The sequence below is a fragment of the Haplochromis burtoni genome, unplaced genomic scaffold (assembly GCF_018398535.1).
Source record: "Haplochromis burtoni strain Fernald_Lab_line unplaced genomic scaffold, NCSU_Asbu1 Contig_60, whole genome shotgun sequence".
Classification (NCBI taxonomy): domain Eukaryota; kingdom Metazoa; phylum Chordata; class Actinopteri; order Cichliformes; family Cichlidae; genus Haplochromis; species Haplochromis burtoni.
Window position 1 is genome coordinate 760,844 of NW_024582421.1, and position 17,181 is coordinate 778,024.

At 41.7% G+C, this 17,181-nt stretch overlaps 1 protein-coding gene across 2 annotated transcripts in view; it reads left to right on the forward strand.

Annotated features, from left to right (window-relative positions):
- sema3h (sema domain, immunoglobulin domain (Ig), short basic domain, secreted, (semaphorin) 3H) overlaps window positions 1-17,181 on the forward strand; it is a 66,629-nt gene that overhangs the window by 13,778 nt on the left and 35,670 nt on the right. For both annotated transcript variants that reach the window (XM_005939004.2, XM_005939005.2), the window contains exons 2-8: window positions 7,752-7,906; window positions 12,200-12,262; window positions 12,875-12,994; window positions 14,730-14,823; window positions 15,112-15,231; window positions 15,726-15,871; window positions 16,707-16,821. In XM_005939004.2, coding sequence (XP_005939066.1) covers window positions 7,752-7,906; window positions 12,200-12,262; window positions 12,875-12,994; window positions 14,730-14,823; window positions 15,112-15,231; window positions 15,726-15,871; window positions 16,707-16,821 — 813 coding nt within the window. The remainder of the gene's footprint in view (window positions 1-7,751; window positions 7,907-12,199; window positions 12,263-12,874; window positions 12,995-14,729; window positions 14,824-15,111; window positions 15,232-15,725; window positions 15,872-16,706; window positions 16,822-17,181) is intronic.

Genomic DNA, 17,181 nt, shown 5'->3' on the forward strand with positions numbered 1-17,181 from the left:
AGTTTGATTTGAAGGGAGCAGAGAATCCGTTTAACAACAACAACAAAAAAAGAAGAAAGAAATCAATTGTAATTCCGAGCTTCTGAAAAGACCGCTGTCTCGAAAAGCGTATTGCATCTGGGTCGATAAACTCTTCACAAACTGCCACGGACAAAACTTTGGTCTTTCTCTTGCGCTCTGACTGCGACTTTTCAGACACCTCCATTCTGGAGCTTTATGGGGGTGTGAGGTGAAATTGGTTGACTTTCCATCACCGCGCTTTGCTGATAATGGCCAGAGATTCTGGTGATGGTGGGTGTCTGTGTGTAAACATCCTGCTGAATGTTGTCAGGGGCAGACAAACAGGCGGACAGGGTCACAGATGATGCTTGCTGCATTGTGAAATATCTGTAAATGCATGTGGTCAGTGGTATGCATGAAAGCTTGTCTGTGTTTGTTTGCCCTCCCATTACCTAAATGGCTTGATGTCTTGGAACAACACTCCATCATTCCAGACTTCGCTGTGTTGATGAGAGGTGTGGACCAGATTATTATTATGTGTGTAAGAGACCTGGGTGGTAGGGGGGTGTAGAGTCCAAGAGACACCCCTCAACACAACACAGACCCAACCCCCCCCCAGCTTTGAAATTATGTCGGCATGGTTGCCGTTACCAAGGCAACTGTCCCATGAGTAAGGGTGGGGTGGGTGCAGCTGGTGCTTCATGACTGAGTCAAGGGTGTGCGTGTGTGTGTGTGTGTGCGCGCGCGTGTGTGTGTGTGTGCGTGTGTGTGTGTGTGTGTGTGTATGGTGGAGAAAGAATGTGTTTTTTTCTCCATATTGAATAAGAGCCATTCATCGTGGTGAGGTCAAGATGGTCGATGTCTGAATGGTGCAAAGTTTTCCTGGGTGTGTGTGTGTATGCGTGTGTGTATGTGGGTGGGTGGATGTGCAGGGTAAAGACAGAGTTGTAACCAAACTGAGAGAATGGGTTAGTACGTGTTTGTGTGGATGCAAAGATCTAAATTTGTTTCAGCATTAAACATGTGCTGCTGACTCACCCACTGCACCCACTTTCCTTCTTTGCACACACACAATCATATAAATATGTGTGTGTGTGTGTGTGTGCACGCGCGTGCATGTGTGTTCTGGTACATCCACTCTCAGTTGCCATCTTGGAGTGTCATCCTCCTTGTTATAATGCTGATTTAATGAACTCCAAGCTATGAGCTGTACTTTTCAGCCAGTCTTAACCAATAGGATCTTGTGACGCTGAATGGTGCCGTTATTTTTCACTGCAGAGGTGGTTTCATATTCAATTAGGCTGAGTTTTTTTTAAACCCCCCCCCTTCATATTGAATTAAGCAAGGTCATGCTGCTCTTGAGGCGCACACGCTGTAATTCAAATGAAGTGCTGGATGCTTGAATGGGCCGAGCAAGGCATGAAATCCACCAGGCTTTGATTGCCTTGAAGAAGAAACACCATTCTGTTAAATATAAGCTGTGAAGTTGAGTACGCATGCTTCAAATTCAATATTCAACATAAATAGACCACTTTTCAAAAACAGTGAATGTCTTCTTATCATTATTATTTTGAAATTTGGTAGGGTTGGAGACACAAATCCCTTCGGGGTTGCATCAGGAAGAGCATCCGGCGTGAAAAATCTGCCAAATCAAACATGCAGCGCTACCCACTGTGGCGACCCCTCGTGAATAAGGAAGCAGCCCAAAGTAGCTCTTTTAGGAATGTGTAAAGAAAAGAGACTATAAGCTGAAAATTAACGAGTGCCAATCCCAGAAAGTTGACGATCAACTGGCTTATTGAGCATGCATCAAGAAATGAGTGCCATCACGAATAGCACATTTAAATGTAAACACAGCCCCACTTGAAAGTGCCGCAAAGCTTCTCCAAGATGTGCATCTTTCCATTCTGGTGTTTTGATGAATGTTGCACGCTATTTTTGGGTAGAGCTACTCAGTTCTATTGTCATTATCATTGTCAGTTGTGATAGAAGACAAATAGCAGTAGAAGAATTCAAGTCAATCGAAGCTGATGGCAGTGCACTACTCACCATTCATTTGCTGATTAAGGGGAAAACACTTCACTGTTTGCCCAGTGAATAAAAACAGAATGGCAGTGATGAATGGAGTGGTATAAAAAATAGGGGCATGTTTTCATTAGCACTGATTAGAACAGATTTTCTTCTCTTTCATTCTTTCTTTTTTTTTTTTTTGTATAATTTGCACGAATCATGTTTCACAGAACCTTCAGCTTTCAGGCCCTTCCACTGTGGAACCAGCTCTCAGTTTGGGTTCAGGAGACAGACACCCACTCTACTTTAAGATTATTCTTAAAACGTTCCTTTTTGATAAAGCATAGAGTAAGGATTGGATCAGGTGACCCTGAATCCTCTGTTAGTTACGCTGTAATTGGGCTGGGCTGCTGATGGCTTCCCATGATGCACTTGGTGTTTTGTCTCCCTAAGCCTGGTTCTGCCGGAGGTTTCTTCCTGTTAAAAGGGAGTTTTTCCTTCTCAGTCTTGCCAAGGGCTTGCTCATAGGGGTTTGTCTGATTGCTGTAGTTTTTAGTTATGAAAACTATGAAGCACCATGAGGAGACTGTTGTTGTGAATTGGAACTTTATAGATAAAACTGAATTGAATTGAATTGAAATCTGTTGTTAAGATGGAGGTGGTGGGTTAGGTGGGAGTCAGCTATTACTATAACCTTGGTCAAGGCTTTGTAAGGACTTTTGTCTGCATCTTTTGTCAGCAGCAACTACGTCAAACACTTTGAGCACACCAAACTAAAAGTCCCGATTGTGTTGCACTCTTTGTGTTTCTGATGCTCCTTCTGGGATTAATGAAGCTCAGATCAGTGTGAAGCAAAACAATTTACCTCTCTGACCGTTTGCTGAATATTAACAAAGTACCCGGGGAGATTTCACACTGAGCTCAAGTATAAGTTTCTGCTATCTACCTTTAGTGTGCAAGGCCATTCCTCTCCTACCGCGGCTCGCTCTCTGCTTCGCATTATCTTCCCATTTCCATTGAGTCATGTCTTCTTCTCTTTTTCTACCCTAATTTCCTTTCTGCTCATCCATCTCTTGTGTTTTTTTGCCTGACTGTCAGCATGTTGTGCTTCCTCTCATTTCTGTCTTCAGCATTTTTCTTGCATTCCTTCTGTCACCTCCTCCTTCTCCTTCTCTTTTTCCTCATCACCTGTTCTTTGCCTTTTTCTCTTGTCTGTATTTTTCATCCTTCTTGCCATTGTTTTCCTCTTTTCTCCCACAGTCACTGTCTTCCCTGCTCTTTCCCCCACCTGTCATCCATCCAATCACCATTTTTCATCTTGTCATCATAGCAGTGTTGCTGTTTCCCATCTTGCCTTTTTGCTGTTCTCCCCTTCTATCTACTTATTTATCCATCATTTTTCACTTTTTTATTGCATAGTTTTCTGTCACGCTTACGGCTTCTCTCTTCCCCCACCCAGTCCTGCTTTCTCCCCTGATTCCACTTCTTCCTCAATCCTTCCATACGTCCATCATTTGCCCCGCCACATCATTGCAGTATTATTTTTACAGGCACACTTTTTCAACTGCTCTCATCAACCGTCCTCGTCATCATTACCCATCAGTATTTGTTAATTTCCCAGACCAGGATTTCTGTTCCTGCCCTTTTGCCTCATCCCGCCCCCTCCTTTTCTCAACTGTCTGTCATCGTGTTGTGTTTTGACATTTTTCTCATTTTCATCTCCGAACTGTCTCCACCCATCAGACCGTTTTCATCTTGCTGTCACTTTGCCGTGTCATTTTTCTCATCTTCCCTCCTCGCTGTCGCTCTTCTCCCGTCTCCCCTCCCTCTTCCTTTCTTCTGACTTCATTCACCTTTGCTGTTTTACCCTCTCACTTTTATTTCAGGGTTTCACTGCACTTTGAACGGCACAGGTCTCAGGTGGTAACACAGTGAACACAACATTACAACAAATACCTTTTTATGCAAAAACATTTTATTTCTTTGTCCAACAGCCAGATGCACTTATAGAAAATATATTTGGAAAGAACACCTCAAGGCCGTCTGTTTTTTAGTAATTTGTACAACAAATATATTAACAACTGGAGTATTCTGGAGGGTTCTCATGTGCTACTCTTTGGATTCAAAGGCTAGCATTTTCTGCTTACTTCTTGTGTGGCGTTTTGCATAACTCTGATGTCAGAATTCCTTCAGCTGCAAGTAGGTTTTTCAATTTGATTTTAAATCCTCCCACAAAATGTCAGTATGATTCAAATCTGGGCTTTGAAGAGGCCATTCCATAAACCTTTATGGCCGATCGGCTTGTGCTCCTATTCTGTTGAAAGGCCTGATTTTGATTGAGTTTAAACTTTTGGACAGATGACCTCACATTATTCTATCCTGTTATCACAGCTGAATTAATGACTGCAAGCTGCCAAGTCCCGGTGGCGGTGAAGCATCCCAAAAATATTTCCCCTCTAACAAACTTTACAATTTGTGTGCGATGCTTGTTTAAAAAACGTCTGCTGATTCTGTGGCCTGATAATCTTAGATTCATCTATTCAGACCAAAATCTTCCAGCAGACCTGGTTTTGGCAAACTGTAGTTTTGATCTTTTTTGGACAGCTTGGACTTTTTCCTGGCACGATAGCAGTGAAGGTCAAATGTGTGCAATCCTTTGCTGATCAGCTCCGTTAATAGTCGCCGTTTCAAAAAGGGAACAAATATTCGCTTGCTTGAATTTGTCAAGAAAGTCGACAGTTGACTGTACACGCCAACTGGGAACAAAAGTCACACGGGCTAACAGCAGGACACTTCTTAATTGGACACAGTTGTGGGAACCTGTCATTCCGCCGTGTTAGCCATTTTGATGAATTTGGACATGGCCCAAATATATCTGATTCGAGTTTCTGTAAAATTACTTGAGCGTGATGGACTTGCACACTCTTTGTTGCCTGTTAGCAGTTAAAAACACATCAAGAAATGGTTGAACAGGAACTTCAGACTGCACATGTGTGCTTCTGAAGACTTTTCCAAAGCCTGCTTAACAGCAGTGAGAAAACCCACATCTATGGGAGCTGCAATGTTCAGTATAAGTAGCAGCTGTATTGCATGAATGTTAGCATTTAAGGCACCTTAACTGAGCCGCCCACTTACAGTCAGCCCTACAGAATGCTTCCTCTATGCAACACTGGGGCTCTCATTCTTAAGGAATTTCACCTTCTGTGCTCAACAGTTTGCTATCTGTTTTATTGCAAATGATTTGATTTATGCCGGTTTTAGGGTATTATACAGTTAATAGGTGTTTCCAAGTGTTTCTGTCAGTACTGGCATTAGGCTGGGCCAAATAGCATAGACATCACCCAGCCACATTGTTTGGCCCCGTCTTGGAAATTCACAGGCATTTCCATATCAGGCTAAATATGTTGATCTGAAAGCTGCTCAGAATACCTGTAGAGGACTCTTCCAGTTCAAAATCTAGCCTAAATGCAAAGTTTTCTTTGAAGCTGCACTTTAGAGCTGCTTAATGAAAGTGAAGTTGTTTGAATTATAGTGCAAACTGAGACTTTTGTTCAGCTATTTGCATTTCTGCAGCTCGTCAATCTGAACAAAGAGGAAATAAACTTAAACGAAAACTTTTCAGCAGCTCACTGTGGCTAGTTAGTATCACCAGATTTAAACACTCTTTTTGTTACCTGAACAAACAAGTGTTAACTTCAGCTGTGACAAATACCTTTGGCCCCAGTTTGCTGCTTATCACTTCTTTGTCTTTGAATGTTATGCATTGTCCTTTATGCAGTATGACAGTTTCGGGGATTTTTGCCTTCTGTCACTTGCTTTTTCTGTCCTCCTTCTCATTTTCGAGCTCTACAAAACAGCGTTTGCTTGCTTGCTCAAACTTGAGATTGGCACAAATTGGCAAAATGGACAAAAAGGTTAAACAGGTTTCAGCTTTATCAGATTACACTGAAATCTGATCGAGACCGTGTCTGTACAAACAGAATAAAAATTCAGTTAGCTTCCTGTTACAACTCTGCATTTGCTTTGTACAAAGTTAGTTTACATTGGTAGCAAAACTATGAATGCAAATTCACACTCCTGCCACACTAGGAAACATTATATTAACCGTGCCTCCATCAGGTAATTTCCCACGGGATCTACCAACTTTTTAGGAAGTTTTTTTTCCCCACTACAGCGACTATTATTTTGCTCCCCCCAAACCCCTGCTTTGAGTGGAAATACAGCTGTTGTGTATAATGCATCTCAATGCGCAATGTTAGGTCAGATTTAACTGCTTGAAGAAAGAAAAAATGCTGTGGTTCACCAACTGCACCACATATACGCTTACAGCTCAAACAATCCAAAGTTATGCATGATGGTTTTAATAAAGTCGTGCTCTCTGCCAACGAGACAAATGCAAGTTGAATTGTTCTTTTTCCATATATACCAATCTGTCTTTGGGTTCGGTTTGAACATCTAGCTTGGAAATTTGCTTTTGTGCATCCCTTCTCAGTTCAGTTTAAAGCATTGCAGGAGAGCCTGGTTGATAAATAAGAGTATGCAGTTTGCTATTACTGTTTTTAAAGTTTGAACCACTTTTATAAGCTCTTTCTACCCCTCACTGCTATGTAGAGCTGCCAATGTGTGAAGCCATGTCTGGTGCTGCTGTAAAGCCTCATTGTTTATGCTTTAGTTTTGCCAAATCCAATCTACAGAAGAAGACGTGGCAGATAAAATATGAAAGTTAGCACGAGACAGACAGACATGCAGTTTCTGTCCTTGTTCTGAAATCAGTCGATCTCCCCGCACCATAGTTCTCATAGTTTACATGGTGCAATCATTAAAAAAAAAAGCAATCTGTGCTCTCATTATCTGAGGTTTCAGATCCGGTTGTTATCATCCAGTCTGTCTAGAGATGTGCAAGTATTGTTTGTCTACGTTTGTTTATTCATGAGAGATACATTTCAGTATTCTGTGTTTGAACATAGTGACCAACCTGGTAAGAAAAAATGAGGCAGCAAAACAAACAACTGCCAGTTCCGTTTGTGATTGGTGCTGCAGGCGTGGGACAGTCTGTGTCTTTGCGCAACATGTCACTTTATCTCAAAGATGATCCGAGTGATGATCTGTTAAGACAAAATTTGCGTCATAGTTAGGTTTATTAATTCTCACAGTCTGTTACTTTGAAAACCTGCATTTATTGTTGATTTTTACACAATTGCAACCAAACTGCGAATGGGAAAACCCGCGTATCAAAGTACTGGAAGGTATATTTTATTCGCCCCAATCACACTGGCCTTTAGATTTGTCTGTCAGTGACCATCCAACAACCACCAGTTGGGAGGAAAAAAATTTATATTCCCCAAATGGTTGCAAGTGGTTTCTGGCAGTCGCTAGTGTGAAAATGGTTGCAGAGACATAAACAGTGCTGTATGAAATTCTCCTCGAGATTGCTTTGTTTGCTAGCACATTGGTCATCAGCGGTTTACAGACATGTCTGCAAAAACTTAAAAGCTATTTGTCATTTATTAGTAAAACTGTAAAAAGCACGGAGGCTGTTGGACCTTTTCTATGGTGGAAAACACTTCTTCATATACAGTAATACCTAATGAATAAGACAAAGATTAGATTTTTATTGCAAACAACAGATTACTTTCAGTTTAATGCCATTTTTGTTCCAGATTCCCTTGAATATTTTTAAAAACTGATAAAAATGGAGACCCTTATTTTGTGTTTTTTCTCCTCTTTTTTCTTCTTCTCAGAGCTGATCCAGAATGGCCGGCTGCTCACGCTACCCCTGATGGCGGGAGACCTGCACTCCCTGCTGCCCGATGAAGACAGGAGACGTCTTTATGTGGCCATGAAAGATGGCCTTCTGTCTACCAGTATGGATGACATAACGCAAAACCCACGCAAGGTTAGAACCGCAGGACGCGAGCACACATTTGCTTACCATTTAAGGAAAGGTAGACTCAAGAGATGTAACACAAAATACACACATAAAACACACAGTCAGATGACAGCAGATGAGATAGCTGATGTGTCAGAGACTTAATAGGGCTAATTGCTGATGGTTTAAGAGGAAAGTCACACCCTTCTAATATCCCCTCTAATCTCTTATCTTTGTCAAATTCCTTACTTGTGCTGCACAAAAGCTCCGCTTTTCTTCCTCTGACCCTGTTTTGTGGTTCTTAGCTGAACAAACAATTCACTTACCATTCATTTCGATTTAGCATGGAGACAGAAACAGTGTTCAAAAAGCAGAAAGAGGCTGTGCCACATTTCCACCTCTATTCAGCTTTCTCCTTGGCAGCCAAGCTGTCCATATTTGATAAAAATGTCTCCACCTTTTGAGCAGAAGGTGATTTTTTTTGGCCTGATCACTTAGTATTATTTAGTTTAGCAATTGGTAAATGGAAAAAGTACAGAAGTTGGGAATGTACACTTAAAAAAGGGGCTACGCTTTAAAAAAAGAAGGGGGGAGAAAACTTTAAAAAAGAAGACACATACAGATAGGACTGTAATGGATTCCATTCAAGCCACAATTATTTTATGCACGTTTCTTACATCCTAACTTCCTCTGCTTTCCACATTTACTGCTCAAAGGCACGATTGCCTCTGTTGGCACCAATACGGAGGTATTATGCTTCAGACGAGAACAGCTAAACTTTAGATGAAAAACGACTGCACGAGGTCAGCTGCACAACATATTTTTGGTTTGCAAAGACTGCACAAGCGCATCTCTAGATTTTATACACTAGTGAGCGGGTCAATATTTGATTTGATTAGCTTTTTCACATATCAGTAAAGTGAAGCTTAGTCAAACGAAGACTCTGCCCAGCACATAAGCAATACACAGGAATGTGGAAGTGCCACAATAATATTCCGACCAACCCAAGACTTGCTGCGAGACGCGGCGCTCCTTCGTGGTGGCTGTTAGATGTGGAAGTTTTGTTACAGTATCTAGTTTCATTCTGCAGCTTTAGCACGGTATCGAGACAGCCAGACAGCCACGTTAATGGCTCGCCAGTCAGGTAGAGTTCAGGGTCACAGCAAGGACACAGAACAGTGCTGGCTTTCTTAACCCTGCCCAGCCGGATCAAATCAATACCCTCATCAGTCAGACGTGCATGCAAGCTGTCAGAGAGCCAAACAGGTAGAAGAGCAGAATAAAAAACAACCAGCGAAACCGACAGACAGCCATCAGTTGCGCTGGCCAGCCACCCACTCAGTCAGGCAGTCAGCCAGCATAAGGATAGATAGTCACAGTCAAATCATAACTCAGCTCTGTGCGGGCTGTTAAGTTACATATTTGTACATCCAGTATTTATAGGCTGTTTGTACCTTTCCAGCCTGTGTGCAGTCCCCCCCCCCCCGGTGTTAAAATCACTCAGTGCCATGTTCTCAACATTTCTGTTTATTTTCTCAGAGCTTCTTATCAATGTTGCCTGAGACAATCTGGATCCTGTTTTTATTTATCTCCTCCCGACTTTACCCACACTTATGCACAGTGGACGTGCGGTTTTTCTGCTATATAAAAATCAGTGTGGCTTAGAGAGACGATCTTATAATTTATTATAACATTTAAATCACATTTTTCTTTGATCGGGGGAAAAAAAAATACTCAGGCCATTCTTTCTGTGTGAGTCAACAGCTTGCAGCTGCTGTAACACAAAGGGTCACCAGGGGTTTAAATGTTTGTTTGCGGCTTTTTGTTTGCTTACAGTATTTGTTCTTCTCTCCTTTCATTTTCTCTGTTTTGAATCTTCTCTCGGCTCTGAAAACGACTCCAAAAGTAAAGAAATTTAGATTTTTTTCTAGCTTTTTCCCCCCTTGTTCCTTTTACTTGTTAAAATATGTTCCCTTTTTACAAAAACCCACATTTACATCTTCTGTTTCGTATAAACTGACAACCAGCATGTTTTTCACAGAGGGGTAAAATCCCATTAACCGCAGTCTTTACCTGTTGAGACTCCCTTAGTGGTGGTCCGTGTTCCTGTCAGTGTGTGGTATTCGGAGATAAACGGGGTCTGTGGTCTCTAATCTAATCTGATGGTCTCAGCCCCGCACCAGCCTCTGTGGGAATGACTACATCGTGGAACAATTAGTGTACATCCAGAAATTGTTTCCTGAAACCACCGCCATTTGTCATTAATCACTTTCTACAATCTCCTGTCACTTCTTCACATCTTCATTCACCCCAAATACAAAAAAGAGAGATAAAAACTACAATCAGTGCACAGATGTGTTTTTTTAATTAATAAAGTGCACTTGTTACAATTTATATACACATTTACTTCCTAATGCAGTGTGAAGTTGAGGTCTTGAATTTACTTCTGACACCTGAACAGCAGTTTGTGTATCACGTACTTAGCGACAAGTGCAGACATTCGCTTACTGTATCGATTACATCTCGGTCTCACCGTTCTGCTCTCCAGGGAAATGACTGTCTCAGGGAAATATTTAGATTAGTCATGTTGAAGCCATTTGACACTAAGGCTCACCTCATCCTCGCTCTCGCACTCTCTCCCTCACTGCACACCATCCCAGCCTCTGTTGTTTCCTCCCTTACTGGCTTTACATGAAAGCATTCTCCATTATAGAGTTTTTATTATACGCTGATTAAGTTTACACTGAAGCAAACAGTGTGGTTTAATGTGATTAAGCTAACAAGTGCAAGACAAACACTTCTCTGATTGCTTTAGTTTGTTAAATGGTGAAGTCATCCATTTTTCACGTTACAAATGTACCTTTTCATGTGTGATCATCTTACCTGAACCCAGGATGACCTCACACAACCAAACCTAAACAGACCCAAAGAAAAAAACTTAGCAACCTGAGGGGTTTATTACACCACACTGATTCTCACAGCTTAAACAACAACAACGGGGAAAAAAAAGAGACGCCGACATGTGGATCTCGATTATTCTCTGACTCTTCACAAAAGGCACAGATCTCTCTCATTTGTGCATTACACAGTGTGGAAAGATTTTTTTTTGGAGCAATGTCATTTATTTTCTCCTTGAAGCCCTTATCAAAGAGCTCACATACAAAGTGAAGTAAATACCATATATCTTCCTCTGAGCCAGGGTCTTCAAAATCCATCGTGTGGGCTTTATGGCAGCCCACACGATGCAGGAAAGGAATGCACGACTGTATTTCATTCATCTCCGGTTCATATCATGATATAACAGCAAAGGATGAGACTATGAGAGCTATTCTTCTTTTAGTCATCTTAGCAGACTACAGATCTGTGAGAAAAATATGAAGTGAAACTAAACTAAACTATGACTTGTTTTGGGGGGGGGGGGGTGTTTAGGGAACTTCATAAAGGCTTTGCTGATGCTGCTGCACTGATAACGTTCATCTTTGTTTAAGTAAAATCCAACATGGAGTCTTTATGATTGTTATCAATAAAAAATGTGGGGCATGGGTCATGAGCTTTTTTGATCTTCAGAAAAAGTCTGAGAACTGCTGCGCTGACACAGGTTAATGTGGCCTAAGTCATTAACTTCCTGAATTGGAACTCGGTCACCGAAAGTTTGATTCCCTGTCTTAGAGCCTGTCGTGTCCAATAAGAACTACTGGTTACAGAAGAAACTAACTGTGACCACAACAGAGAGGAAATTGTGGAGCCAGAATCCCGTTTGGTTAATCTTGGACCCTTTACAGTGGCTGCTTCAGTCGTTCTGTTGATGCAAGATAACATAATAACATCATGTTATAACTGCACAAATCAAATAATAGCACGATGTTTAGGGTTTAAAGTCAGAATAAATACTGTCAGCCATGTATAATTGTAATCAACAGTCATTTAGTTATTTCGATGAGTGATAATAGCTGCATTGCAGTGCACATTCACAGTGTGTAGGCATGGCCAGGATTGTATGTCAGTTAGTCATACTTGTAGTCATGTACTCTGCTCTGGCAGTTTGGCTCATTATCAGAAGTCAGCAATGCTGCCAGTTGGCTTTTTCTTTTCTCCTCCCTAAAGCTGACTGTTATCTGTTTGGAGTTAAGAGGTATGAAAATCGTCTCCTTCTTTCTTCTAGATTAGTCATGTTCTGTTGACTATCCCTGCCACGCTCCCTCATAAAGCACCTGCCAATCCCCTGAAGCCCTTTATCGGAAATGTAGAGTGAGCAATAAAAACATTTCTGAAATCTCTTTGTCCCTCTCTTTTTTCTCTCCCCCTCTCTTCTTTCTGTAGCTGTATTGGCCAGCCAGTCCGGACCGCGTCCAAGAATGTCTCATGGCTGGGAAGGATCCAGAGGTAATCAAACGCACACTCGCAGATGCACACGCAAACATGCTAAGATTGGGTAAGTAACCGCGTTACCCTGACTTAAGCAACGCGGGGAAAAGAATTACATTCGGACACGTTTGCGTGCAGATATGAATCGGTGTCAAACCACATCAGCCGTTTTCATCCTTTCTCTACTCCCTACTGCCGTTTGATAATACCTTACAAGAACTGTCTAGAGTTATGAAGCAATAAAGCAATACAGTAGGATGATAGATTACCATCAAGGGCAGAACTAAAGCTGAATGTATCTTATTCATTTGGGAACTGTAAACAAACAAGACAGTTTTCATGCAGGCAGGCATATCAAGATTCAGTTGATCCAAGTACTGGCAGACGTCTGGTGGGGCGTGCTGAACAGTCGGTCACATCTGAAGTTTTAGGACTACTTTTTGCTTGTTGACTTCACAATAAGCTCAAGATGAAAGGTGTGAAAATTTGTCAGTTGAGCCAGAGTTTAATAAGTGCAAGTCATATTGTTTGATATTCAAACAAGTAATAGAAAACAGTTAAGCATCAGTGCAAAATAATGTGTGTCATCCATTATTCCTCACGTTATGGTCCCTGTTTCTCTCTGTCCAGCTGGAGTGTGCAAACTTCCTGCGTGTTCTGCAGCCTTTTAACCAGACTCACCTATATGTGTGCGGCACCGGGGCCTTCAACCCCCGCTGCGCTTTCATAGCCACCAGCGTCTTCCATCAGGTAATGCTACAGACACAATTACATACACTATGCAGGTAATGTATGCTGGTGCAAAATATGTATTTTTATTTTCTTTTGCGATTTTGCTGGATAAAAAAATGGTATCTGTAGAGGCGTGAACTCTACCAGACTTAAATCTGCTGCTCCTAAAAATAATAAAGCTGAAGAATGGGTTGTGTTTAAAAGACTGCTAGCTTTCTGGTCTGGTAAAAATGAAGCAGACCATCAAAACCCGATATTCGCTGAAGCCCTGCTATCAAATCCCTCTCCTTGAAATCTGAAGAAGCTCCTCTTTTTGTTCCTCACATTTTTCTTTACCTATCACACTAATGCAGAACCATCATGGTCATCACGTGTGCAGTCAACTGTAATTTCCAAACTGTCTGCTGATGTAGTTCCCACATTTATGCCACTTTAGTCACTTATCCTTCTGAAACAGCAGCCACTCGAGCAATTTTTGTGGCTGAAGCCATCTGCCCCCCAACAACAGTTACCTCTTCTTTCAAAGTCACATAGATTACTCTTTCCATTTTGGTCCAAAATCAGAATCAGTTGGGCCATTCTCTGCAATTTTATACAAGCAGCACTTTGATGTTAACTGCAGTGCTGCCCGTGGATGCATAGTGTTCAGTCTGCGATATGTCAAATTAACGTTCGTTACTGATGCTCTACTCATTTATCCAGGTTTTGAGGGCTGTCTGCATTAAAAAATAGAAATATATGTATTGGATGCCTTGATTTTCCTACCACCCACCAATATGTCTGTTTTCAGACTTCGAGTTCCAGCCCCCATAAGCATGCCTACGAGCAGCTGAAATATCATGTGGTGTCTGCCCCTATGCCCACATATCCCCCAGGGTTCACCTTGTGATATGTCAAATTTCCTTTCGTCACTGATGCTGCACTGTGTGGGCTACCAGACACCTTAGATATGTTATTTGACATTTGTATGTCAAATGCAATGGATGGTGAATGTAACTGTAGAGGTCAAACCTGCCTGCTGTTGTCGGTGTGTAATTTCTCATCATAATGACACATGTGGGTTATCGTTTTATCCCAGAAATAGGCTGCTGGTTCTGAAGTTTCCCACTCATCTCACTTAGTTGTGTGTGTGTGTGTGTGTCAGAGAACAGTTAATCCCATGAAAGACCATGTAAGATCAGAGCAGAGGTTCAGACATGGTTCTTAGAGGTGCCGATGGTGCTGACTGGTTTAACATTGAGCTTCACACATTTTAAAATCCCTCCACTTAGCCCGATTACCCTCAGTTAGGTGCTCACTGAGTGCATGTGTGGCAGGGTAGTTGGGCTCGCTGAAATGGTGCTACATGCACTGGTACTTTTTATGCATGTGTGTAGGTTTTTTATGTTGCATTGTCTTTGTTTTAGTTCATAATAATAATTCATATTATATTTATTCATTTTGTTTGTTTTGTGTTTTATTCTGCTGTATTTATTATATTGATCTGTGGTTTTATCTTGTAAAGCACTTTGGTCTACTTTGTTGCTTACACGTGCTGTAGAAATAAAACTGACAGTGACATCAGGCGCAACTCGGGGTTCAGTATCCTGCCTGAGGATGCTCTGACACACGGACAGGTAGAGGTCGGGATTAATCCACCTTCTGATTGTTTGCTGCATCAGTGGATAAACTACTTGAGATTGCAATATAAATTAGGACAGCTTTGTGATCTGTCTTCTTTCTGTGTGAGTGACGTCTGTGATTTCTTTGACAGTCAGAGCATCAGACTCTCTCCTACGGCCAGACAGAGTGCGGGAAAGGCAAATGTCCCTACGATCCATTCCAGAAAACGGCCTCTGCAGTCGTTGGTAAATAAACAGTACACACACCATCGTACACTTTATTTTCTCTACAACAAAATATAACCGTTAGGTGGAAAGGAATCATCTAAATGTGCATGATTAGGTGTTTTATCAAAGAAAAACTAGATGGAAAATGGGTTTGTGTTTGTAGCAAAAGTGATGCTTTGCTGTTATAAAACTCATCAAACTGTGGAAGTTATATATAATTTCTAGAGGATGTCTAAAACAGGAGAGCCATGACTTGGATGTCTTTCAATGACTACTGATGAGAATACTGTTGTGTATTCTGTGTAGATGGAGAGCTGTATGCCGGCATCACCTCAGACTTCATGAGCCGGGACTCTGCCTTTTTCCGTAGTCTTGGCAACCGTCGTGTTATCCGCACTGAGCAGTACGATTCCACCTGGCTGCAGGGTAAGAGCAGAAAAGCACCACTTCCTTTTTGAAGTCTACCTTTGTGTTGAACAACTCAGAACTGCGTCTGACATTAGAAGTTAGTTGAGAATGTGCTCCTTACGATAACACAATCACTAAAACACAAAATTTTGTCAAATTCTCCGCCAAGAAAACATCACAAGTCACGGTTAATGTGTGCAGCACATTCAGTGTGTGTACTTTGTGAACTGAATTTTCTGAAGTAGACTGAATATCTTTGAGCATCTCTAAAATCATCTCCTGCACACCCGGTTGGTGTTTTATCAGGCTCCTGTGTATCGACGTCTGCTGCTGATAACAAGGCGATATATACTGACTCCCTGCTGTTTGGAAACTCGACTTCTCCCTAATCAGCCCTTTGCTCTTTCTCTATTCCTTGCGCTGCAAATTACATTTGTATCAGTGTAGGACTGTATTACATTTGATTTCTTATAATTTGCCTGTGTGTGTGTGTCTGTGGTACTTTCCTCCAGATGCCCAGTTCGTGCGGGTAGCGCCGTTGTCTGAAACTGATAATCCAGAAGATGATAAGGTTTACGTTTTCTTCACCGAGCGCGCTCAGGAGGCGGAAGGTGCTGCTGGGAAGGTGCTCTACTCCAGAGTGGCACGTGTGTGCAAGGTATGCGACATGTTTGTTTGGCATAGATAGGGTTTGTGCAGTTTGGACACTCTCATCAGAACACGTCTGCATGTAGCTTACATAAACACGTTTTCCTCCATGGGAAGGTATGTACGTGCTGTTTGGTCAGTGTGTGTGTTAGAGCAGGCAACTGTGTATCTGTGTATCACTGAAATGTATGAGGGACTGTTTATGTTTGTCACAATCACTGCGTCTTCCACTGTTGTGTGTGTTTTCTGTGTGGACATGTTTGCACATTCATGGCTTTGTTAGAATCAGAGAGACTTTATAAAGCCCAGAGGGAAATTGAGTTGTCATAGCAGCAAATATACAATAAACATCAAACACTCGTATAAAAAGAGTGTAGAAACACAGATATTGATAGATAAATATTAAGATAAATAGATAAATATAGAGATATAGGTATAAATATCAAAGGAAAAGCATGTGCTCAAATATATGTCATCATGTACAAAAGTGACAGGGTGCGGTGAGGTGTGATTAATTCTGTTCCACATGTGTGATCTCACCCAAGTCGATGAATTAAAGAGCCCGATAGCAGCGGGAAGGAACGACCTCCTGTAACGTCCCTCAGACAGCGAGGTTAAAGGAACCTGTTGCTGAAACTGCTCTTCACATTGTGTGTTATGGAGGGGGTGGGAGTCATTGTCCATAATTGCAAGCAGTCTTGGCAGCGTGGCGAGCTTCATGCCAATGTTACTGTGTGTGCATGAATTTTTTTGCCAGCTTAAATATGCAATGTTCATATGTTTGTATGTTTGCTACTTCTGTAATCATAGCAGATCTAATTCAGTTCTTTGTAATGTTCATGTAGAACGACATCGGAGGCCAGAGGAGTTTAGTTAATAAGTGGAGCACTTTCCAGAAGGCTCGAATGGTCTGTTCAGTCCCAGGACCAGATGGCTTACAGACACATTTCGACCAGCTCCGTGAGTACACACATGAAAGCATCAAAAGGCAAAACGCATCACATTAAAGCTAAAACAAAATCACATCCGACAGGTCTTAACCGCTGGTCGTACAGCTGAAGGTCTGTCCCTGAATGTTTCATAAAAGAGGAATTGAGTTCAGGCACTCAGCCAGTGTGTGTGTGTGTGTGTGTGTGTGTGTGTGTGTGTGTCCCACTGAGCTTAGCTGTAGCCCATAAAGTGAATGTCAGATAGTGTAGTGTGTGGGCTTATCAGTTTTCCAGTTGCCTTGCAGAAAGTTTGTTAACACTGCTGAAGCATTAACAAAGCCGCTTAAAGGATTTGTAAAATCTTACACTATCCACAAAAGGTAACTATGAG